This window comes from Heteronotia binoei, chromosome 9 (genome assembly GCF_032191835.1).
Source record: "Heteronotia binoei isolate CCM8104 ecotype False Entrance Well chromosome 9, APGP_CSIRO_Hbin_v1, whole genome shotgun sequence".
NCBI classification, from domain to species: Eukaryota; Metazoa; Chordata; class Lepidosauria; order Squamata; family Gekkonidae; genus Heteronotia; species Heteronotia binoei.
In genome coordinates this window covers 48,304,175-48,330,227 of record NC_083231.1, presented here as the reverse complement: position 1 = coordinate 48,330,227, position 26,053 = coordinate 48,304,175, and the positions used below count along the sequence as shown (strand labels likewise).

General features: G+C 43.3%; 2 protein-coding genes across 2 annotated transcripts in view; one reads left to right on the top strand and one right to left on the bottom strand.

Moving 5' to 3' along the window:
* TMEM192 (transmembrane protein 192) overlaps positions 1-26,053 on the bottom strand; it is a 488,151-nt gene that overhangs the window by 423,594 nt on the left and 38,504 nt on the right. The window lies entirely within an intron of this gene.
* TLL1 (tolloid like 1) overlaps positions 20,981-26,053 on the top strand; it is a 191,454-nt gene continuing 186,381 nt past the window's right edge. Inside the window, exon 1 of the mRNA XM_060246563.1 lies at positions 20,981-21,131. Coding sequence (XP_060102546.1) covers positions 20,981-21,131 — 151 coding nt within the window. The remainder of the gene's footprint in view (positions 21,132-26,053) is intronic.

Sequence of the window (26,053 nt, the reverse complement as noted above, 5' to 3'; positions counted from 1 at the left end):
TCTGTCACCACTGAACATGGAACCCGATTTCATGCTGCAGCTGGAATGGCCATATAATGCCATTTCATGTCCTTCTTTTACAGTGTCCAATTTTATTTCATGTGAGTTTGGTTCTACATGCTTTCTTGTTTGCCCAGCAGCTCCAGGGCAAGCCTAGAGAAGAAGGCTCTGCAGCCTCAGTGTTCAAGAAAACTTGTTTACCATTAAAAGTTCCAAGTACTTTGGAGACAACCTAAAAATAAATCTGTACAGTTCTCAACATGTTATAGATACTACATTTATCAGTGAGAAAGGGAAAGGGCAGAGAAAGGAAGAAAAGAAAAAAAGTATAATCATTTCAGATGAATTCAAATTTTCAAGAACATCTTTTAAATTATTATTTTTATGTTGTTAAAATGCTTTAAAATTGTTATGTTAAAATGTTATTTTTGGGAACATCGATGAACTCAGAGTTACAGTCAAGTCAAAGTCAAGTGTGAATTAAAATAGAGCCACTTGAATATGTTGGTCCAGAGCCAGTGGATCAGTGGATTTTCCCTGGCTTGGCAGCTACAGAATGAAAGGTAATTCCAATGCAAATAATGCTAAGGTAGGTGCTTCAAATACCTGACATGCTTTGTTCTCCAGTGTTCAGTAACTCAGCAGTGCAGATTTATCTGTTATTAAAGCCCCCCCATAGCTTTTGTTTTTAATTATGTTTCTTCCCTGCCCCAAGGATTCAGAATAGCCAGTATTCTGTCCACTACACTAGTTCCTTTGCAGGCTCCCTTGTTCCACATCTGTGTGGGAAGAGTTGTGTACTTTTAAAGTGCTAAAGAATTTTGTGGTAGCATTAGTGAAACTCTGGAAATGATTGGCTAGAATACTGTAGTGTCATGCTGATGGAATGTAACTATCAACAATAGAATGTTTCTGAGACAGCTAGAGGGGATTTTTTAAAAGTAGCTACATATGATGTTGATGGTTCCATGATTAGATAGATACAAGTATGGCCTATTGTTTTACTCTATGATGACAGAATGCTGTGAAACCAGACAACTAAACAAGGTAAAATTTTAGACCATTCTTACATATATAAGATGTATTCAGTTCAATAGTATTTGGAGAGGTTGCAGGAATTTTAAAATGGAATCTATCATCAGAACTTTAGATACAGGATATCTTTAGGGGAAACAGAAGAACTGTTCAATCATGTCAAGCGCCGATATTTCTCAATAATCAGTCTTTTGTTTTTTAATCAAAGCTGATTTATTGTTAGAAACTCAAAAGCTGTACCAAAGACAAGCCCTGGGAGTAATGACGTATACACAGTTACACAGTTGCTATATAGGATATCATCAAAGGTTACTATACAGATGCACACTTGAGTCATGGGTTCAAAGGCTACTAAACCACTATCTATTTTATTACTAAAGAATGTAGGCTATTGGAAACATCAAACATTCTCACACTTTTCTGGAGATAATAGTTGTCTGTGTGAACCTGTGGGAGAGGCGATCTGATGGTAATGCCAGCCAGGCTGTAGCATAAACATCCTAGGGCCAGATGGATTTATTACTTACCCACTAGCTGTAAAGAAGGGGAGAGCAACATAGAGCTGGTGGCCTGCTCTTTCTCCAAGAAGTGAAGGGGGGAGAAATGAGTGCACTTGACAAATCACTTCACTTACTAAAATCATATTATGTAAACTAGTGAAGCTGCCCAAATTAATAGTCCCTGGATTTGGAATACAAAGTATCCAATGTTGCCAGGCTGGCATTTTATCAACTATTCCAAGTCAGGTAGCTGGTTCCTTACCTGTCCTGCCGCAATTTAGGCATCATAATCCATGCAACAGTCACCTACAGGCTGGATTACTGTAACTCACTCTACATGGTCCTACCCTTGAGGCTGACCCAGAAACTCCAGCTGGTACAGAATACAGTGGCCTGGGTCCTCATGGGGACCCCACACATAGCTCACATCTCTCCCATGTTGTGGAGCTGCACTGGCTTCCAGTGGAGTACTGGATCAGGTTCAAGGTGCTGGTGATAACCTTTAAGGCCTTTAATGGCCAGGAACCCACATACCTTTGGGACTGCCTCTCCTTGTATACCCCCCCCCCCCAGAGAGCCTTGCATTCTGGTGAGCAGATCTGCTGTGGTCCCTAGTCCAAGAGACATCCAGCTGTCCTCAGTCAGGGCCAGGCCTTCTTTGCCCTGACCCCAACCTGGTGGAACTCTCTACCAAAATGCATCTGGGTGCTACGGGATCTATTATGTTTCCTAAGGGCCTGTAAGGGAGAGATGGTTGAGGGCAGCTATGGTGCTATCTTGGCATTCCACCCCCACACACACATGAGATAGGGTTAGGATTTTCTCTGGCTTTATGTCATCTTTTCTGGGGACTGTAAAATTGTATGGTTTTATTTATTCTGATTTTGTTTGTAATTATAATTCTGTTAACTGCCCTGAGCCTGGCTATCAGGAAAGGTGGTCAAAAATCCAAACAAACAAACAAGCACAAACTTGTAATTGACGACATGCATTATGGTTCAAGAGCTCTTGTTTGTCTCAGACTGTAAATCAACTCAGAGAATAACTTCCCTTCTCCTTTTTGTCTCCTTTCTTCAGCTCAGTTATCTCTCCCTTAGTGCCTTGAGTGTCATTTCATCCCGCAGAATAAAATTCCCAATGGACGTGTGAAGGCTTGTACAGGAAAAGCATCATGGAACTCCCAGTGACTCAGGATACCATGGATTTTTCCTTAGCTCAGGTGAGCTTAGCAAACAAGAAGCTATTTGTTCATTTTTAAGCATAATGAAACCAGTTCTGAAAGCCTGCACCAACAGCAGCAGGGATATGGAAACAGGGAAAACAGAAGTTATCATATACATGCTCACAAAAACAACACTGCTGAAAGAAAACCAAGGCAGGATAGTTCCTCTGTGTGGAAACTTGCCCACATGTCCCTCACATTTCATTTCAAAACCCTACTCTGCCATGTGTCAAGAGTCACTCCATCTTTGTTCCTCTTGCCATATATATTCAATGTGTAACCTCTTGCCATATATGCTCAATGTGTAATTGTATAATGCAATGCTGTGCTATGCTAGCTTTGAAGCATCCCCGCTGCTTATCAGAAGGGAGGGTAGTATATCTGGGAACTGGCTAGTTACTATGCAACCAAGGTCAAAGAGCTGGAGGAGATGTAACTAAGGGGTGATAACGGACACCTGGGGTGATCACTGAATACTAATGAACCCGCGCAAATTCCCCGGTTTGGCTTGCCGGGCTTGAATTGCAATGGTCAGGGCGAGGGGTTATAAGTGCCAGGAACAGGCGGGAGAGCCAGTTTGACAATGCCTGTATCTGCCTATGATGCTGGAATAAAGATCTTGAACTCTACTTGTCTTATTCTGGCACTGGGTTTGACACCATGTAGCTCATCCAGTGACCTCAGGTCACTAACCCTCTGACTGAATTGCCTCACAGCATTGTTACAGTATGGGGAGGGTGCTCCATATTTGCCAGCGTGAGCTTGTTGGAACAGGGCAGGTTAAAAATCTAATATGTAATTTATGCTTACTTTTACTTTAGCTTCACTGTAACCTCAGATCTAAAAAATGTGCTAATTGTTATCAAATGAAACAAAAAAGCATATGATTTTTTAAAAAGTCTACCAATGTAGAGAAATCCAGAGAGAAGACTTAGAACTGATGAAATGCTACTTAATAGCTACTTTTGTTTATACACAATGTGATGACTTTTTGTACAGAAATAAAGTTAAAATTAAATTATTCTATATTTCTTGTTATTTATTTACAGATAGTGTTATGTAACTGTTTGATTTAAGACTACCAGACATGATTATTTGCCAGCACAGAATTAGATTCTAATGATAAACATTACAAATGTTCTTGTGTGTGAGAGACAGCTTTTTAAAAAATGTGGCATAGGAAAATTCACAGTGTAGCTTAGTAACAGAAAGCAACAGTAACACCTACAGAGATGGTACAATATATTTGAGAAAAGGCAGGAAATATTTCTTTTAGACTGTGAAATTTTAGTTTATTCATTTCTTAAATGAAATTAAGATTATAGGATCATAGTAATGATATTAAATGTAATATCACTCATTATCGGCACATATAACAGATCATTCACTATCAGTACATATAACTTTCTTGGCAAGTACTAAGAACAGCCCATGCTTTGATCCATGCAAAGACTGAATAAAGTGAACAGTGCTGGTATGTTTCAGCTTACTAAACTGGAATGCTTTGCTTTGAACACATCTCTGAGATATTTTTCTTCTCCATCCCCCGTTTCCTGAAAACCTCCATGACACAGAAGAAATGTATAAATGGAACATCATTACTTTTGTTCCCATCACACTCCCTGAATGGCTTTCCCCCTCCTTTTGTCATTTAATGAGATGAATTTCTAGTCAATTAATACAGAAACCCCAGATTCTGGACACAAGCTTAGAATTCCAGGAATGAATCACGCACCTACTTTCAAGCTGGTCAAGATCAAATGTTGCCTATTACAAATCCTGTGTGATATTACCAATGACATTTCATGCACCATCAAACAAAATATTCTACACACAATGGTATTCAGTCTGGTAGACATCCTATATATCATATATTAAAATACTGCCTTATATTTTAATGTAACTGGATTAGGGTTGCCAGGTCCATCTAAAGAAATATCTAGGGTCTTTGGGAGTGGAGCCAGGAGCAAGGTTGTGACAAGCATGACTGAACTCTGAAGGGGGTTCTGGCCATCACATTTAAAGGGACCATGCACCTTTTAAATGCCTTCCCTCCATTTGGAAATAATGGATAGGGGCACCTTCTTTTGAGACTCACAGAATTGGACCCCCTAGTCCAATCTTTTTGAAACTTGGGAATATTTTGAGGAGAGGCCTGGATGCTATGTTTGGTGCCTCTACCTCAAAAAACAGCCTCCCCCAGAGCCCCCGATACCCATGGATCAATTCTCCATTATACCCAGTCTCCATAGGGTATAATGGAGTACTCAGCAGATATTTCCCTCCCCACCCCCCTTTTTTGGCCTTTTTTCGGCCACGGGTTGTTCCAGCAGCCATTTTAAGTGTGGTTTTTTCGATGTTGAAGATTCTCTCCTCGCAGAGTGTTCAGATAACACCGGGGTCGAAGCACGGCCGGGCGAAAGGAGCAATACCGACGGATGAACTTGCCGGTCCCCAGACCGCTCTCTGCATCTCTCAGGCGGAACCGACACCGATGCCGAAGGTGCATGCCGAGTGGACGATTGATGCGAAAACCTCAAAAAAGAGGCTTCCGACCGCTGATCCCATTCTGGCAACTCATGGGGGGGGTACCATGGGTATGGTGAAAGATATGAGCAAGGCCACTGGCGTTGATCCCACAATGGAAGAGGCGGGAAGCGACGCATCACAGCACTCGTCTCGAGCTCTCTCCATCCTGTAATAGGTGGCAATGGCACTAGAGTTTCATTCAGCGCTGAAGCCTCAACTTCCGATACCGAACCACTGTTGCTGCGACGACACTACCCCGACCTGGACGAATGAGTTCGCTGCGTTAGGTCTATTTCCTGCTCTAATCCTGAAATATGGAGCGGCTGCGAGCTGCGGCTTCTCGATACCGATGGGCTCCGAGGACTGGCCAGAATCTTCCGAGGTGGAGCGACTTGCGCCGATGCCATCGAGGCATCCCAAGAAGGGGAAAGAGTGCGGGAAAGTCTGTCCTTTTCCCGCTTCTCCTTTGATTTAAGCTTCTTCGGGAGGGACGATAGGATCCCCGAATCATCCCAACGTTTCTTAGGTGGTGTGGGCACCACTAACCCTTCAGAGAGTCGTTTTGTGGGCCGACCCCGCTCCGGTGACGATGGATCGATGGATCCACAGCCATTTTAGGCGGGCGAAGAGCCGACTCGACTAAGGCCGCCAAAAGCCTTGCTGCACGATTTTTTCGGGTTTGTTTTGAAAACCTCAAACAATGTGGGCACGAATCCACACGGTGTCCCTTGCCCAGGCACAACAAGCACTTCAAGCTGTGTACCGCACTTCAAGCTGTGTTTGAAGAACCCCTAACGCCTTTCCATAGGACTGGAGCCCACGAGGGAAGGGGAAAATAAAGCCGCGAGGGGCAAAGTCCAACACAGTCTTTAAAAAAAAAAAAAAAAACAACTACTACTAACTATTAACAGGGAAAACAACTAACGGACTAATAAGAGGAAAATCCAATGGATTACCAGGCACTGACCAGAGAAGTCAAAAGCAGATCCTTTCAACACAGCGGTCAAGAAGGAACTGGCGGGATCCTCGTGCTGACTCTGGTGAGCATGCATACTGGGATGCCTGTGCATGCCCACTGGTGCCGAGTGCGAAAAAATCCCGGGCTTTTTAGGTACCGATTTGGGGATCGGCGCGAGTGCTCTATCCCATGAGTGTGAAGCACAGAGACCACGAAGAAGATCTAGTAGAGTTGTCTCTGGAAACTCCAATGACACTTCTGATTCAGGAGGACCTACTTCAGCAGGGTCCTATAGTACATCCGCATCAAGAGTGGCTACACTTAACCGCTTGGAAATTGAGAGGGAAAAGTTGTTAGGTTTAGGATACTCTAATTCAGTAACAGAAACCGTAGTTGCTTCTAGAAGACCAACTACCCAACAGATATACAATATTACCTGGAAGGCATTCGTTCAATGGGGTCGCCGTAAGGGGATTGTCTGAGACCAAGATGTAAAGACAGTTGGTGTTTAATGAGATTGGCCCACCTCCATTCCAAAAGTGATAACAATTATTAAGATTGTAAGCTCTTTGGACTCTAGTTTGTTCCCACTTCAAAGTGATAGTAATTAGCAAACAGGACTATAATTTTTTTTTTTATTCAACCTATTCATCCTTGGACCTGAGGAAGATTCGAAACGGTGTAGTGGATTGACCCACTGTAGTCCATACATTATATTTGGGATTTGTATGTTATATATCTGTAAACAAATGACTGGCTATTACTAAATTGTCTCTTGTTGTGCCTGGAGCAGTGTATTTTTGATTTGTATTCTTCATGCTGTGGTCCTTTGTTTTGACTCCCAACTGGGGACTGGCAACCCCAAACTGGATTGAAATAGAAGTATGGCACTAGACCTGGGCACATAAATATCCTTCTGTTACAGAATATCTCTATAAAAGCTTATATGCTAGGAATTGAGATTTAACATCCAGGTAGGAGCAAAATAGTAAGTTTCATCTGAAAATTACCACCTATGCAATCTACAAAATAACAGGATGGGAGGGTTGTATTAAGCAGTGGGAGGAGAAAATTGTAGGCTCAGTAAGTAAATGAAATATCAGTATTCAAAATGTCCATCATTTCATCATTTAACACAAACAACAGAGAACTCTAACTGATATTTAAAAAGGATTTTGTGACAGGCCTTGTCTTGGAACTGAGAGGACTCACACAGCTTATGATTTGAGCGGGGTGGGGGGGGTGGGGAACAAGTTTGTTTTAAACGGAAAACTTTCCCCTCAGTTACAAGATGTCCTTAGGGCAGCAAAGCTTTAGGTTCACTGCTGTGGGATCAAGTTTTCTGATGATCAAGAAGAACACTGAGATCGCTAAGGCATGGGTTACATAAATAACAAAGATTTATTTATTTACAGATCGGTTTTAAACAACAGATCAGAAGCATGGTTCTCCAGACAGTCAAAGGAGAAACACTGCTGAGGCATAGAAATGTAAGCTAGTTGTGGCTTCAGTGTGGTGTGTATTCTCTTGAATGCTTGCAGGTACAAAGAGGCTTTCACTGGCTAACCACTAGGTTGGATCCTTTCACACACACAGGATTCATTCCACCCACACTAGTCTGCCCTTTTCCAAGAATCAGAATAAACAGTATGAGATTGGCTCATCACCAGAGACAGACATCACAACAGGGTATTCTGTCCTCTACCAGAGGTAGAGTTAAACTATTCTGCTGGACTATCAGGCACAGCTACACTTCAAACGGTCTGCTCTTTACTGAGGCAGACCCAGATTATCTCTGTACTCTCCCTGAGGCAACCTGTACTAAGACTGCTGAACTAAGTCTCCAACCTTTCTTTCTCCCGACTAAAGTGATTGTAGTGGATTCACATTACTATAGGCTCAGGAATGAAACAACGGATAGGTTGTTTTTCCATTTGTCACAGATTCCCTTTACTTCTCTTCATTTCTTAAATTCTTGTTCTTTGAGAACATTTGTTGAATGTTTTGTTACCTGCGTTGAAACATAGATGTAGTTGTCTTCTTAGTGAGCAAGAAATTGACTTCTACAGTTCTAGATGTGAGCCTAAGAACTAGTGTCTTCTAGTATCATTTGACATTGTATATAAGGACAGGAATATTTTTCCTTCTCTATACTGATTTACATTCCCTTCTACATTATTTTTTCCCATCCCTTGTTAATGCAAATGATAATTCACCCGCTTTTGATTATTTCTATGAATGCCTGTTTTAAATTCATGGAAATCAATAGGTTAAAATTGCACAGCGGGTCTGTTTCACCTTAAGGTGGTTATTGCATGCAAAGAATATATTTATTTCCTAGTAATCTTCCAAAACTGACAGCAATCCTTTTTAACACAATTTATTTCTGAGTCAAAATTATAGTTTGTGTATCAATTACATGGCAATTCAGTGGGGAAAATGAAATTGAACACCTTGCTTGTATCTGAAAGTAAGTTTACTGGAAGCAATTCAATGTGTATGATCTTTGCTGCTCACCAGGGGTCCCAGGATGTCAAAAAGCAATAAGCCAACAAGCTAATCTGCCAGCCCCAATCTATGGAAAGCAACTCCAATACAACCATTTGAAGATAAAAAGTAGTCCTTGGAAAAGCACACACATTGGGACACTAACTCTAATGAACACAACCAGGTGATTTAGCAGCACTGTCATATCAAAAACAAAGACCACAGACTATAATAAAATGTATCTTCCATGTAAAGACAGTTGGTGTTTAATGAGATTGGCCCACCTTCATGAGATACTTTTGTCTGAAAGGATAGATATTCTGGGTGCTCCTACTACTATTTTGGTCATATAAAGGCAAAGGGCATTTTCACAAGTGAATCTGAACTGTTGTTTTAGAATTTCCCAGGCTCCTAAATCAAATGACAGTCTTAATCGATATTCCTCTTTTTAGGTATTCGAAGACTGCCAAAACTATGTAAGTGGAGATGGAAGTGAGATCACAGTGGCATGCTTCACCCTCATTTAAGGGCCTTCAGGGAAACATATTTTCATTCAATCATGACCCCAACGAGACAAGCATCCCTAAGAATAAAACATCCTTAAAAATCTAAAATCAGCCAAAATAAAAAAAAAGATTAAAACACACGAACATGAAATAATACCATTAGTAACTAACATGATTCTCCTCCCCTTCAAGAGTCTTTGGTCCATAGATATTATCTTGAGTCCTGGCAAAGATGGGCTTATAAATATTTTAAATACATACCGTAAATCCTGGGGGAAATCTATTTATTCTGTTAAATCGCTATTCTGCAAAAAATGTATGTGAAAGATAATTAAATAGCCAAGGCCTGGCCTGCACTGCTAAGTGTGCAGAAGCAAGAGGTTTCAACATAATTACTTTGAATGGCTGGTACTTAGTTGCACAAAGGTACAAGGCAGAAGGAAAAACAAAAATCATATTAGGGCAAGTATAAGAAGGCGACCATCAAGAACTTGTGGAGGATATCTCTCCCTTTTCTGGCTCTTTCTTTTTTCCACCCAGTAGGCTCTTGATCTGCTCCCGTCTTCAGCTTTCCTCCCCCAGGACGTCTCTTCCTTACAAAAGCCTGATTGAGTTAGCAGTGGCTGTTGCCAACATCAAGCTGGGCCCTGATGTGTGGTGGCTGCCAGGTTGGGCCTGGCCCTTTTGTGTGATGGCCATGGAGCTGAATCCAGTTGCATGCTGGCTGCTGGGCCAGGAAGGATGACTCCAGAGCACACAAATTAATGCAGTAGCTCACAACTTTAATACCAGCAGCTCACAAAGTATAATTTTTGTTCACAAGACTCTGCAGCTTAGAGGGAACATTGCTCAGCTGATATGTTTTTTTTAAAGCTACAAGCGTTATTTCTGTTATTCTGGGGAGTTTTAAACCCCCAATATTTTGGGCTTTTTGAGATTTCAGATTTATCTGCAAATTTGGTAATTCCTTCAGGTTTGTAGAGAACTCCCCTCACCCAATCTGTCCTGAGCTCCATTTTGCATATCTATTAATCCACACTCTATAGCCCAGTTTGGAAATATTAGGTTTCAAAACAGTATAGGTTACTAAAATCTTTAAACAGACTTTATATATAGTAGGTAGGATATACTTTTTCAAATAAAATTTAAATATTTCCTTCCTCCTCATTAAATTAGATCCTTAAAAAAATCTTTTACTCAATATCTTTTCACTGAATTCTACTCTAATCTCTCTCTTTTCCTCTTTTGCCTTTCTTTTTCTTACCCCTTCAAGGGAGAGAAGACAGTTGATGTTATCTTGAAACTAAAGGATACACTATTACTTCTGGGGGGACTGAAACGCTCTTTCCTCCTTTTCTGGAACCAGCAGAATTGTCATTTGGGAACTGAAAAAATACCAGCAATGTAGACTAAATTAAAGGAGAAGCATGCTGTCATAGAAAATAGTGTGTGGATGCAGAACTGAAGGAGAAGCATACTAAAGCTCAAATTACAAGTCATATTTTGATCTACTGAAATGTTTAATCCTGGAGACTGCAGTTAAACTAAAGCTGAATCTGCAGATATTTTTGCTGTTCTTCTCTATGGCTCAGATTAAGTCAACAGTGTCTACACTGAGCACAAATACTAAGTGTTAGCTGGAAGAGTCTATACTTTCATGTGCTGAGATGAGTCACAACAGTTGGAAGTAGCATAGTTAATTTGTCTTAACATCTAACATTGGAATTATTTCTGATATTTTCATCCATATGCATTTCACTTCTGCCCACTATGTAGGATTTGGAATTTCACATTAGATTTTCATCTTGCATTTGGTTTTGATATGATGTTCCTTCAATTTCACTCTAGTAAAGAGTTACCTGCAGCACACACTTTTTCTGTGATTAAAAAACTCAGTAACCTTGGAGACATGAGTTGACTTAGAGATGGGTAGATTGGACAAGACGTAATTTGTTCTAGATGCTAGAAGACAGTGATTTTAAAAAGAAGTAAGAAAGAGGCATCTCCCAAACATATATTTTCCTGTTACACGAGGTTCCAAATGGAATAATAATCATCATCATAGATAATAATTCCCTAATGGAATTGGCCCAGTTCAGTTTCCCCATTGGCTGCGGTGTGCACTCCATTAGTGATTGGCCAGTGAACCTCCAGTCAATCGCTCTCCTGTGCCATTGGCTGGCTATGCTTCTCTCCCCCGCCCACTGCTGGACCCAGGACAGTGGGACCCAGTGGACACTGCTGGACTCAGTGGGCAACTGCGGAAACTACTAGGAAGCTACTAGATGTTGCTAGGCAACTGATCTTGTTTCTGTTAGTAAAAGACAACCAAGCTTGGTTTTCTCAGTAAAAGGCAAGGGAAGAAGCCCTTTCCAGGCCTTTTTGGCCTTTGAGGTAGAACTCATTGGGCCCAGTCCTGACTAGGGTTGCCAGTTCCAGATTGGTGGGAAATTCCTGGAGATTTTGTGGTAGAGTCTATGGAAGCCAGAGTTTAGGGAGAGGAGAGGCCTCAACTGAATATAATGCCACAGGGTCCACCCTCCAAAACAGTTATTTTCTCCAGGGGAAGAGAGATATGTTGTCTGGAGTTCAGCTATGATTCCAGGAGATCTTCTGGCTCCACCTAGAGGTTGGCTACCCTATGCCTGGCTGCTGGCTACTGCTGCTAGGAAGGAGATAGGGTTGCCAACTCCAGGTTGGGAAATTCCTGGGGATTTTAAGGGGTGGAGCTTGGAGAGGATAGGGTCTGAGGAGGGGTGGGACCTCAGACAGGTACAATGCCAAAGACTCCACCCTCCAAACCAGCCATTTCCTCCTAGGGAATCATTGTTGCCAATCTCCAGGTGAGTTCTGAAGATCACTCAGAATTACAACTGCTCTCCAGATGGCAGATTCCCCTGGAGAAAATGCCTGCTTTGCAGGCTGCACTTTGTGTCATTATACCTTGCTGAGGTCGCTTCCCTCCTGTTTTGGTCCACACTATGATTTCAGACCACTCACAGACTTTCAGCCTAACCTACCTCACAGGGTTGTTGTGCAGATCAAAAGGGAAAGAGAAGAATGATGTAAGCTACTTTGGTCCACACTGTGAGAAAGAATGTACTTTTCCTAGGTACAGGCTTCAGAGATGGGGGAGGAGATGGAAAGCTAAAGTTAGATCAATTTCCCTATAGAAAACGGCTGCCTTGGATGGGTGGGAAGTCACCAAGGTTGGAAGGGGAGTGACCACCTCCACTTGGGTGAGTGGGTGGGAAGAAAGCAAGGGGGGGGGCACTTGCCCAGAGCCTTTTTCTAGAGCCTGCTGTATTTCCCTCCACAACAGACCTTATTCCTAGTGAATTTATAAATCAATAACTCTGTGGGTTTGATCCTCTATTGGAGTTTTGGGGAAAAGGTATTTTGTCCTTGAGGTGGAGCCATATGACAGACCTGAGAGAAAGGACAGTCCTGAAGGGAAAAAAGAATGATGAAGAAAGCACAAAGAATTCTGAGATGGAAAAAGGAGATAGAAGCCATCTGGGTCCCAGGGAAGAGAAGAGGGTGACCTGAGAAGGAGCCTCAAGAGACCTGCAGCCTCCAGAAATCTGCAGTAAAACAAAAAGCCTGAAGAACAGCAGCACCACCACAGCCAGCCAAGCTGCACCAGACAGAGTACAAGAGACTTTCAGGAGACCTTAGAGAGATAGTAAAAAACTCTTTGATTGCCACTTTAAATTGCATTGTCGTAGTCTGAGGGTTTTTTTATGTGTGTGCTGCTTTAATTCCTCATCCCTCTTGGTTGAAGTAAACCCTACTTCTATTTTAAGTTTCATTTGTGTTGGTTATAGGTGATTGGAAGGTCTGAGAGTTATGACTGAATTTTTCTTTTCTTTCTTTCTTTCTTTTGGCTGGAGGCACTACTTTTCTTTGTTCACCCCCCCCCCCTACCACCATTAACAAACCTGGGTGCCATAATTTCTTCCCTCAACTGGGTTTGGTGAGAGAAACTGGAGTTACAAATGAATAAAAGCATTTTTAACTGAACAGGTAAAATCTCCAAGGTGAATCTACACATCAGAACTGGCTGTTGGTGTAAATCCAAACACTTATGTGACAACAATAACACTTCTTGTCACAGTGACAAAGCACAGAATGGATTCTGGCTGGAGCAGACCAAAGATGTACCTAATCATCAGCATTCACTTTCCAAGTGTTCCCTCAGATGCTTCTGTGAAACATCACAAGTGGATTATGGAGGCCAGAACCTTCCTGACTGTGTGGCAACAGTCTACCTCATATTCTTCTCTCAGACAAGAACACTTTTCAGAGTAATTATTTCCAAGCATATTGTAGTCAGAATTCAACACAATCTTCATTTGGACTAAACACTGCTGAATTCCTGTCAGTCCCAGGAGAACAAATTCTGAGCACAATTCTACATTACATTTATTCATAGAAGCAGCCTCGGGGAATCCTCCTGTCAGTGGTATTTAGCATAAGTATGCTTTGAATATATCCCAGAGCCAGGAAGCTAAGATTTAGTTTGCTTTAAATTAATATTGTTCATGATTTGCTCCTCTTCCATAATGCTCCCTCTAAGCTGTGGAGTTTTGTGCACAAAAATTCTACTTCATGAGCTACTGGCATTAAAGTTGTGAGCGAGCAATTTGGAAGCTGCATAAATTAGTTTGCTTTGGGGGCATTCTTCCTGAGCTATGACAAAAAATGTGTGAGCAGGAGGCTAAAAACTATGAGATTCCCTCCTTATCTTGGAGGGAATCCCAGAGTCCCATCATGGATGACCAGTCTCCCTGTTTTCAAGGGCTACATCCATCTACAATGCCAATATTTATTTATTATTCAAATACCATTTTGGTCATGCTAAATTCACTGTGTTGGCTATGGCAACATGAAATCTGCTGTTGAGGACCTCTGGGAAAGCTAGAGAGTTGCTATGTATAAGATTCCAAAGCAAACTGGTGACTAGAAGCTATTCAGTATGAACTAGCAAGCTGGACAAGGGAATGCAGACCTAGTATGCAGAAGACACTCTTATTTACTTGTTCATTTCTGACCTGGATAGCCCAGGCTAGCCTGATCTCATTAGATCTTGGAATCTATGCAGGGTCAACCCTGGCTAATATTTGGATAGGTGACCTTCAAGGAATACCAGGGGCATGACATAGAGGCAGGAAATGGCAAACCACCTCTGAAATGTCCCTTGCCTTTAAAAAAAGAAGTCTAGCTCACCACCTACTGGTGCATAATACTAAAAGAGCTAGAACTTATGGCTGCTAGTCAATCTTAGGATCTCCTAGCTATACTACACACACTGCCATACAATAATAATTACCTGTTCAGTTTTTTAACGTTTGCAAATATTACTTTTTACAGAAGTTGCTTTTTTCATTGCTTAAAGCTGATAATGAAACTGGACAATGTGGTTGCATTTGTTAAACAAAAGTCTGCTTATATATGGAGAAAGCTATAGCTCACAGCTGAATGTGCTTCTCTGCTTCTATTGGTGTGAGCGGCTGTATTGCAAAGTCAATAATTACCTATTAAAAACAAGAGGGTCAATAAGGCCCATCAACACCTAGCAGCATAGGTGGTCAAAGCAGACTACCTCATGCTCAGCATTCTCTAGGATATCTGCTAAACTACTAAAATTAGGATGAACAAACCCACAATGTCTCTGGTTCTGAAGTATCTGATACTGGTAAACAGATGAAGGCGATACTTGAAATACCTTATTTTTGAATGTCAGTTCAATTTCTTTGGCTTCATAGAGGGAAGAAAAGACAGTGTCTAATACTTAGCAATGTGCATGGACTTTGAAACATGTCATCCCTTAACCAAATAATGCCTGTTTATTTGTTCTGAAATACATTGGAAGCTGAAAATTTGTTATACCGCTGCATAAATGGACATGGTAATAGCAACAGCAGCACAAAAAAAGATTGAAAGGGTCAGGTGTGCATCACAGCATACCTGACTTTCACTTCCTCAATTAAGCATATCTTTAAGACAACAATCCCTGCAATACTGTGTGGGAAGCCACTTTATTTAGAGCTAAATTCAGCACTGCAGGTGAGAAAGAGCTCACGCAAAGGAAGATAAGAAACAAACATAGACCACTAAGAGGGAAAATTCAAATATGCTTCTACTACATTTCCAGATAGCGTTCATGAAATAAAAGAATGCCTCCCTAAAATTTAATATTTCTACGAGGTAAAAATAGCATTATTGTGACAGAGCCTATTCTAGGAGATGTGAAGTTGTAGGATTTTTCCAGATGTGATAATTGTAGGGTCCAATATGTAGACTCAATTTCAGCCCATATTCTGCAGCTGCATGGAGGTTTTTCTCTCCCATAGTTTCCAGACTGGACACTTTGTATTTTGGATTTTCCACATGAAGTTGTGTTCTAATTATTCTGTTTTCAGCTCTTCCACATCCTCAGTATGCTTTCCTCTGATCTTTTTTGAAAGAATGCAGTCCAAGCATGTTTGCAAACCAGAAGGAACAGTATCCCTTTTCCTGCCCTTCAAAGATCCTGCCTACATCAGTACAATGTTTCCCATCATCACCCCTTCTGTTTGCCATTTCCTTAGGATTTTTTTTTCCTGCCACACCACCAGAGAAGCTTTAAAAGAAAATCAGATTGTAGAGCTATAATGCTATATCTATTGTCACTTTATTTCAAGTTTTAAAAGCGATGCTATATCACTATAGTGCATATGTAAAGAAAAAGAACCAAGGGTAGAGAGTTATCATGGCAGAAGTGATGACCATGCCTCCAACAGCCAGTAGTCTCCATGAAGCACATCTAAAAGGGAAATACCAAAAAAACAGATGGAGAAAGTATACAGAAAATTCTGTGTGGAAGTTCCATCACCAACATGTATGCCTTTGCCTCTACAATAGTGACAAAAGCAACACAAGAGAAAGCTTTGGATGTGGAAGCACCATTAAAAGTCAGGAGTGCAGAACTATCCACACAGTAATGTGATATGGTTAAAACACTGAGCTAGCTCTAGAGAGACACAAGTTTAAATCATCAGCAGTTGCAGGCCTGTAGCCACGGGGGGGGGGGGGGGTCTGTGGGGCATTGCCCCATGACATCCAGGCAGGCCCCCCCCCCCCGCAACTTCCAGGGGGCCTCCAGCATGCAGTCTATGTTTTTCATTTTCTTTTTCCAATGGCTGAGCTGGCGAAGTGTCATCAGTGGCAGAGCTGGGATGAGTTGAGCAGGGCATAGTTCATTGTGGCAGCAAAAGCAACAGGTAGAGAGAAGGGAGGCAGAGGAAGCCATGTGGAATGGGCTGGGGAGGAGGGTGGATGGATGGGGCTGTTGGGTGCAAAGTCCCAGGGTGGGAGAGAGGGAGTGGAAGGAACCTGCCCTCCCCCCCCCCCCCCCAAAGTGCAGTCCCTTCTTCACTCCAAAGTTTTAGGGTTGGCTGCCTCAGTTGGCCATGTTCAAAGCCTCCAGCTTTTGCCCCTACCCCAGAACAATTCTGAGAAGTAGCAAGCCCTGCAGTGGATGGAAAAGGGTGCTCCCTGACTTTTTAAAAAGTCCCCCAACTTGTAAAATCCTGGCTATGACCCTGAGTAGTTGTAAAACTTGCTGGGTGACTTTGTTTCAGTCATTCTTTCTCAACTTGATTTACTTTACAGGGCAGTTGTGAAAATAAAATAGAAAGAACCATGTACTGTATCCTGCTTTTTCTTGGGGGAAGAGTGGGATAAAATGCATTAAAGAAATGAACAAAATACAGTTGTTTTCAGATGCTATTTTAATATATCTCCAGTCAAGGGGGAGACTGTGATGAAATAAGAATATGTGGTTTACACTTGTAGGGCATATATGATTTTTGTTTCTCATGTTAAGATATTTGCTGATGCATTTGGATATTTGAGTGAACATGTAAATACAACAGATTTGGGTTTGTTGTTGCTTTCTCTTTCAGTTTTTCCACTGTGTATGCATTCTGTGTTGGTTACTTTGGAAATGGATGTAGGACAGACTTGTCCTCAGATGGGCATGTTAGTAGTAGAAATGTAATATGTGATCTGAAAAATCAATTGAGAAATTGAGCAGCCTGAAAAAAGGAAAATTGGCTCATGGAATTGTTCTACTTTACCAGGAAATATAAACTGGATATACTTTCTCCAGCATAAGGTGATTAACACTTACTTTGTTAATCACCTATTCCTGTTTTGTTTGGTATGACTGTCACACCTTTCCAGCATGGGCAGGCCTGAATCTTGGGCTCAGCCAAGTCTGGATCTTCTTGTTTTGTGTCAGGGTTCTTCAAGGCCAGCCGGCCTCTAGTCTGCAGGAGGCTGGGAGTTCCTCTGCTGCCACTGGTGATGCTGAGGTCACTGGCAGATTGCCATTTGGAGGCTAAGGGTGACGTCAGTGTGTGACTTGCTGGGATAGTTAATCTCCTGCTGGAAGGATATAGTTTAATAATGAACTCACTAGGGAGACTGGCACACTTGAGACTGCATACTGCGTTCTTTTCTTTGGGAGCTATGAGACAATTGAGAAGACCCTATAATTAAAAACCTTCTTGTCTGCATGCATGATTCTGCTAATATATATATTTTATAGATCCGGGTCAAGAACTGTTTTATTGTTGCAAGCCACAAAAATGAAAAATCAACACGCTGTTTCCAAGGTATGTATGCTGCTGTATACAGTTTATTTGAAAACCTAGATCTTATGGGCAGAAAGTTGTTATGACTGAAGTTTGATTTCAGTCTTAAACAAGGAAATGGTGAGACTTCTAGAGAGATTACTTGTTTGCCGTTATTCAGGGAAATAAACCTAGGAAAGTGGAATCAGGGTTTTTTTTAAAATAATAGCCACTGCTTGATGGAATTACACTCATGATGTTCTTGTTGATGGTGGTAATGTGTGTGATAAGATATTTCCTAAATACCTGTATGATATTGGCTTGATAGTTCTACTGGCATTTGTGAAAACGATCAACAGCTTCTAAAGTTCTCAAGAAATAAACATTGTGGATAAAATTGGGAAGATTTCAGCCAAGGTTGGGTGAATGCCATCAAAGCCAACTATAGGTCTTCTGGAATTCTAAAAACAAACAAGGCTTTTCAAGTTGCGTAGGTAAACTGCAGCACACAGAGAACCCTTAAGAAAATATCACCCTTAATAATGAGAGAAGAATACAAAGCAAATGTCCAGAGCAAGTTCTACTTGCTTTATGCTTTATTACATGGAAAATTATTTTCCACTTGAAATATTGTTTTAGAAAGGCCTCCCCCACCCCCCTTTGAGCCAGGTCTGTAAATCAATGTAGGAAGGCAAGTGATGGATAAAACTCAAGCACACAGAGAATCATTTCAGATTTCTGAGACAGTGTCACATCTATCAGCTTCTGATTGTGTCCCCTTCCCCAAACACCCACCACCCTTCCATGGTCCTGCAGTCTGTAGCAATTCTAATTGTCAAAGTGATGATGAAACAATTTCCAGGCAAGTTCATCTATACTCTGAACTTCTGCATTATTTATTATATTGTATGGTAGAGTTACACACAGGAAGTATATAATAATATAAAATATGTAACCAAGGTGATACAACAGGTATGCAGATCAATTCTAGCTCGCCTGCTGGATAATGCTAAAGAGCTAGAACTCCTGGCAGCCAGCAAATTGTAGGTGAATGCCATCAAAGTCAAGGATAACTATAGGTCTTCTGGTGGAGTACATAAACAGCAGTCTAGCCCCAGTGAATGTTGTTATGACTATTACTCTGCTAATCCTAGCAGGGGAGTTGCAAGCATCAGGTTGACATCTCCACTTTAAGGGGCTAGGAGACCCACCCACACCCTTTCTATTGTTTTGGGAACTTATTGTGGCTCAGAAAGCTTCTCTGTTCTTCAGAAAACATCCAAGAGAGTCTTCTGTACAAGAAACTTCAAGCCCCTTTCAAATTCCATGTTAAATGTGAGTCACCACCCCGAGAGAGATAAGAACAGGTGAAAGCTCCCTGTCTCCTTCTCAGGCTTCTTTTCTACCCACCCTCCTTTTCTTCTTCTGGGGGAGACTCGCAAGAAGAGGCGGAGGGGAGCTTTGCCTGTGAAACTCTCGCCACAGTTGGACAGAGCACTGACGGTCACGTTGGTGTGGAAAAGAATTAAAACCGTTTCCTCCCTCCCTCCTCCGTCCCCGCCCCACCTCCGGAGGGTGCCCTACTTGCAATACTGTCAGGCATAATGCTTTTCTCCCCGCGGCTGGGGGGAGTGTGTGTGTGCATGTATTTCCTTCTCCCAGCTCCACGTTTTCTCTCTCCAGGCTTCCACGCGCCCATCCAATTGGTTGGTTCAGACGCCCAAGTCAGCGCTTGGTTGACTTCGCTGCGGACTGATCGCTGCCAGACAGCGCGCGGCGCGTTTCCAGACCCAGGAGGGCCGGAGCTGCCGCCGCCAACTTTGCTTCTGAAAAACCTCCCTAACCTTTCGCATCCGCTGGAAAGCCAGAGAGCCGAGCTGCCCGTGCAGAAAGGATTGCTACTGTCTGCCGGCGCGCAATCTGATTTCATTGCATTCTTTCGCCTTTGCCTTTTATGTGGTTGTTATTATTTCTTAATTACAGCCGAAAGGGCTTTCCTTGGCTGAACTCTGCTGATCAATGGTACTCTCAGAGCCCTTCCTTTGAACAAACTGCTTCTCGAAACTTTCCTTCCCTCCTGGAGCCTGGGACGCCGCCGGCAGCGGAAAGTGGCAGGCAGAAGCCTTCCAGGAGAGACGCTTTCTCCTCACCGGTCGCCAAAGCCTCCTCTCTGCCGGCTCCTGGGAGGATTCCTCTGCACAAACCTGCTGCTGCTGCTGCTGACCCGACTCTGACCCGCGTCCGCGACCTGCTCCCTCAAGGGCGGCTATGCCTCTCTTCTCTCCCGACACAGCCCGATGGCGAGAGAGGCCCGCCGGCCCTGGACTGGCGCGCGTCGTGTTGGCCTGAGGCGACTAACGCAGCAGAGCAGCAGCCCGGATCCTGACCCTGACTGCATGAATAAGTAAGCAGGATGCTGACGAGGGCTGCGGAGGCCGTTTTCGTGCATTGACACGAGGGGAGGGAGGAGGAGGACGAGGACCGGGTGGGGGGAGCCCGGAGACCCAAGCAGAAAGCCAGCCCTTGGCACTTGCCCCTCGCTCCGTTTTGCCATCCCGGCGGGGCGCCCTCAGTGGGGAAGCCTCTTCAGCCCCGCTTCTTTCTCCTGCTCTGCCCTCGGCAGTTTGCTGATGTGCAGCCCGACTCCCTCGCCCAGCAGCAGGAGCAGCGACCGGAGCGGCGGGCGGCTGGGCGAGAGGCGCTCGGGAGAACGGCTTGCCACGAGTGGGCTCAGCCGCCGAGCCCCGGCAGGAACAGCCCCGGGTGGCCCTCGGCTGCTACTACTACGGCGGCGACGGCGGCTGTGGCGGGAGAATTTGCAAGAGGAGCGGCGGCGGCGGCGGCAACAGCAGCGAGCCAGGAAAGTTTGCTCGGGCTTTGACGGAGGCGAGGGGAGCAAGGCGCCTTGAGGAGGCAGGCGAAGCGCGCGCCTCTTGCCTTTGCCGGAGCGAAGAAGAGCCCCCTTTCCGCCTAGAATAATTCGCCAGTGGGGAATTTCCTGGGGGAAGCCTTCCAGTGCAGCCGAGAGAGCCGCCTTGAAAATCCGGCGTGGACGGCAGAGACAGCCATCCCCGGCTCCCAGCGCCTTGTGCCTACCATCCCCTTCGTGGGGGAGACTGAAAATGCTGTGGTGGAGAATGGCTGCGTGGCTGGCTGGGGTCACCCTGGGGGGCAGGCTCCCTCGCGGCTCCGGCCTTGATTATGACTACCCTGACGAGTTCATCGAAGAGGATAAGGCTGAGGCGATAGATTATAAAGACCCTTGCAAAGCCGGTAAGTGCCTTCCGCGTCACCCATCTGCCCGTCTTGTCCTTGGCTCCCACCCCCCTCTGGGGACTTGTCTGCTGTTATTGTCGGAGGCCGGGGAGATGAACTGGAAGGGGCAACTCACCTGGTTCCTTCTTGGGTGCGGAGCTGGGCCGTGCCGGTCAAGAGTAAGCGGGGGAAGCCGGGGCAGGCGCACTCCGCGACTTTTGCACTAAAGCCACTGGGGGGAGATTTCCACGCGCCTCCTTTCTCGGGACTTGCCGCTCTAGGCACACTTTTGCAGCTGTGTTGTGGCTATCAGAAAAGCTGCTTTGCGAGCGGTGGGAGAAGGTAGGGACTGCAGAGTGAGGTGTGGAATTCGTTTTTTCCTGCCCTAGGATGGCTCTTAGAGCAGGCGCCTGTTTGGGGGCAACTAAATGCCTCTCCCTTCTATCCTAAGGAAGTGTTAAACGAAACTAGTTTATTTTTCTTTTTCTTCATGCTCCTTTTCAGGATTGAGTTTTCAGCTGGGTCTCAAACTACTTGGGACACATCCCTTCTTGCCTTGGGATCTTATAGGTGTGCAACAACGATATAGGGACACCCTCTGCACATGCTTTCTGACACTCATTTCACTATAGTCATTGTTCAGGTACTTCGAACTGATGTTGAAGATGGTTTTGTATGATGAAGCTTACCCTCTTGGTTTAGAAACAAGACAGGTAATACCTTTTATTAAGAGGAACCAAAATGATGCATACAGGGTGCAGGCTGTCAAGTTCTACAGAATTTCAGGCTGCATTTTGCCAGGCAGCAATGTGGCTGCATTCTTGGGAGGGGGAAGAATTTTTATTAACACTTGTTTAAAGAGGCAGCTGACCTTATCTGGTTGATGTTTAATTGCTCCTGCACATCAGAACTCTCCAGTGTGCAGTCGATCCTAGGATGTTAGTTCAAAAGTAAGCCCCAATGAATCCAGTAGGACTTGTTTCAAGTAAAAGTGTTCATAGGATCTCAGATATAGATAGTGTTCTCATGTGTCCAATCCAGCTCTCTGGCTATTTGTGCTATGTGCAAATGGTAGCATGTGCTACTATTTGGGACAAATAAGACTTGTGGTTTTTATGTGCATAGAAAAGACTGAGATGCCTTCAAGAATATGACTGAGTGCCAATTCCTCTTCTCCCTACACACTTTAAATGTTGTGTACGGGACAGATGTAAGTGTTGGGTCACCTATTGGCAGCCACATTGTCTGAAATTCTCACAGACACTGCTGAGTCAGCAGCTTCAGCAGTGGGAACTGTGGGAGGGGGAGGAAGTTGCTCTTTAAAGCCGCTGTCTGAAACTAGCAGGTGCTGTGGTTGTGTAGGAGAAGCAGGGTTGGCTTCTTCCATAAACAGGCCGGTGGAATGGAAATGCTGAGGTTTCCCTTAACAGCAATGATTCCCTCCTCCCTCTTTCAATTTCTGCTACTGGATGTGGGAGAAATTATCCTCTAAATAAGCTGGTGTTTTGCTCAAGTAGGAGTGTCTTCAGATTATTTCTGGTTTGTTTGGAATGATTCTTTCCCTGGACAACTTCTCCCTTTACCAGCATTTATTGGCCCTAGCTGAAAAACAGATAAGTGCTTTCTAGTGCATTGGGGCTTGGGATGCAGTCCAAGGTGAAGAAAACACATGGAGGCATGCATGTGGAAGGAATTATATGGAACACAAAATGCAGGTGGATTTTGTAGGGAGGATCCAGGTCCAGCAGTACACAGGGAAAAAAGTATCCTGCTCATGTAGCTTTGATATATGTAATTTATTGCATTTTTTTTCATTCTGTCATAACTTCTTCCACATGTATTTTTCCATGTGTTTTCACTGATGGGAAAAAGGAGTTAAGTCAGTTACCCCCTGCCCAAAGTATCATGTTGTAGACAGTTCTTTGGGCAGTCATCGACTGTCACATTAGGAGGCATTTAAAAACAATCAGGACTAGGAAAAACTGCAAATGTGATTTTGATTGCATATCAGAAACAAAATACAACACAAGCAATTTCTGTTCCTCAGAAGACAAAGGAACTTTGGCTGGCAGAGTTCATTTTTGTCCATTTGGATGCAAGAAATTAGCTGCAATCAACAGGATTAGGGCTATGCAGTTGGACTAAAGAAGAACAGAGAAAAACAGCACATGGGCAGAAATGGGGAGGGGCAGTGGCTCAGCAGTAGCACATCTGTTTGGCAGTCAGAAAGTCACAGGTTCAATCCCTGGCATCTAGAGTTAAAAGGAGCTAGTAATAGGTGATGTGAAACACTTCTGCATAAACCCCTGGAGAGCTGCTGCTAGTCTAAGTAGCCAGTACCGACACTGATGGACCAATGGCCTGATAGGCAGCTTCAATAGGTGTTTACCAGTCTCTGACATAAATGGCACCAAATGAACAAATAGATGAATTAACTGTAGAGGATTTTACTGCAGAATATAGTCCAGATTTAGAAGTGTTCATAGGAGACAAGGCTATTATTTCCTGGATGTAAGCCCCATTAAATAAACTATGACTTACTTCTGTTTGAGTATACTTCCTTAGAACCTCTTCCTTATTGTGGTATAAGCTTTTGTGGACTGAAGCCCACTATGAAATGGGCTGTAGTTCACAAAAACTTATACTGCAATAGATCTTTCAGTTGCCAGAAAAGTGACCCCCTCCCCCCCCCAAAAAAAAGATTGTACTGGCAATAATGATCTAACACATGGTTGCTGTGACGATGAATAACTAAGTCAATCTTAACAAAATTTACTTGATGTTGGCTCTGGGGGGGAGCTTCTGAGCACCAACTCTAATCAAGTGAGTGTGGCCACCACCACTTGTCTATTGATTGTGTTGTTAAGTCATCTCTCTGTTAGTTTTCATTAGAGATCCATTAATCCTTCAAATTCCTCTGTAAATGGGAGATCCCAGTTTTTCCAGACTTCAGTGAATCATCTGCTGATTGCATGACATGTGTTTTAGATTTATAGGTTCTTTAAGTGGCTTGAGTGAGTTAATATTGGATCCATTCAATCCTGCTCAGTGGCTTTCCTGGCACCAAGAACAGGGTCATGGTTTCTTAAATCAAAATGACATTCCTTTTGTAGTCCCCCCCATTCATTTTGGAAGAGATTATAAACAATATAGACCCATATGCTGCAACTGGAGTGTGCTTGAGCTTTGTGGTTGCTTCATTTGCTTCCAGCCAAAGTTACTGTTCCTTTTGGCCATAATCCTCAAACAGTTTATTGTTTAATAGGAAATAGGATGAAGTGGTTTGAGGTCTTTCTGGTGATGGAAGTACTCCTGAGTATGCCATTTGAGCACTGGCTCATGCATTTGTTGTTTGCTTGCTTTCAGTCATTATTACTTTAGGAATATGTTGTTGACAGTGCCAGATGTGGTATATCATGTGATTCCTTTTTTCTAATCATAAAAATATGTATCAATTAGGTGTTAGTTGCTGAAATTCTTTGTTTACAGCTGAGGAATGTGCAAGAGTAGAAATGAAATGAATTTGCTTCTTTTAAAAAGTTGACACATTTGTACCAAAAGTTAGATGTACTTTGAAAGCAGTCTAAGCAAGTCTATTCAATAGGGCTTATTCCTAGGAAAATAATCTCAGGATTTCATTGTTTTGGTGCATGTATGATGGGCCCCATCCACTTCCCTGCCTCAGCGGCAAGATTTTCCTTTCCCTTTCTGACTGAGCAGCTCTAGTGATGTGTTTTCTTCTTTTCTGGAGAACTCTGGCTGTCCCAGTATAATGGTTTGGCTGTTTGGTTAACCCTGGAACCTGAGGGAAGGATTGGGAGCCCCCTTTAACTTTAATGGCACTAAGATGTTTTTATATTCTAAATTAATAACATGTTTTATTCAGGTGAAATTAGGAGTTGAAAGTTCTGAGGTAACTTAGTATTGATAACTCTACATGCACAGACTTTAGTTCTTATATTTCAGGCTAATAAGAGTTTCATAAGCTGTTCACAGTTCTTAAAATCTTTAAGTTGGGAGGTTTGTTCCAGTGTTTTCCAAACCCTCCGGCACACTTTCTTCGAGAATTTTCTCACTCTTTTGGTTTCAGAAGACTGGTACACTCTTTCCAGTACCCAAACCCCTTCTCTTGAAACACCAGTACTTGTCTTGAGTTTTTAACTGACTCTTAAGGTCTCCTCAGTTTGTTTCTAATCACACCAGATCAGGGATCTCTTCACTCTTCAGAGCTATCACCTTGTTTGGACTGGGTAGGAAAATTCCTTCTCCCTCTAGAAGATCTATCCCCTTTCTTTGGCCTGAGTGGGAGTCTCCATCTAACTATAATAATAATACTTTTTAATAATAAACTATCAACTTGGCCTGACTTTCCTCAATTCTCCTGTCTGTGTTAAAACTGCTCCCAGTCATGGCTGAATTCCAAATCTGTCAGTACTCGACTTTTCCCAGCTAGGGCTGAAGTCAGACTGAATTCTTCTCAGCATTCAGCTCAGAAGTTTTTCTCTCTTCAGCTGATGCTACCCACTCAGATTCCTTGGAGCAACCTGTCACTGAAGGCTCTGTGAAGACTTAACCCTTCACAGTCCTTCAGCTGTTTCTAATCTAGGGGTGGGGAACCTCCATCCCAAGGGCCGTATACGGCCCTTGAGGTCACTTGGTGTGGCCCTCGGGGATTGCTGGACCGAATCAAGCCATGTGGCAGCCTCCCTGGGGCCTGGCTGGCCAGTGAGGATCATGGGGCCCAGCTGCGCTGTGCAGCAGCCTCCCCAGGGCCAGGCAGGGATCACAAGGCCCAGATGTACTGTGCAGCAGCCTCCCTGGGGCCTGGCTGGCCGGCCAGAATTGCTGCAGGGCCTGGAAAAGTTACTGTCACAGTTCAGTTTGCACTTGATTATCCCAGATGGTGTGACCTAATATGCTAATATTAGGAGATGTGGTCT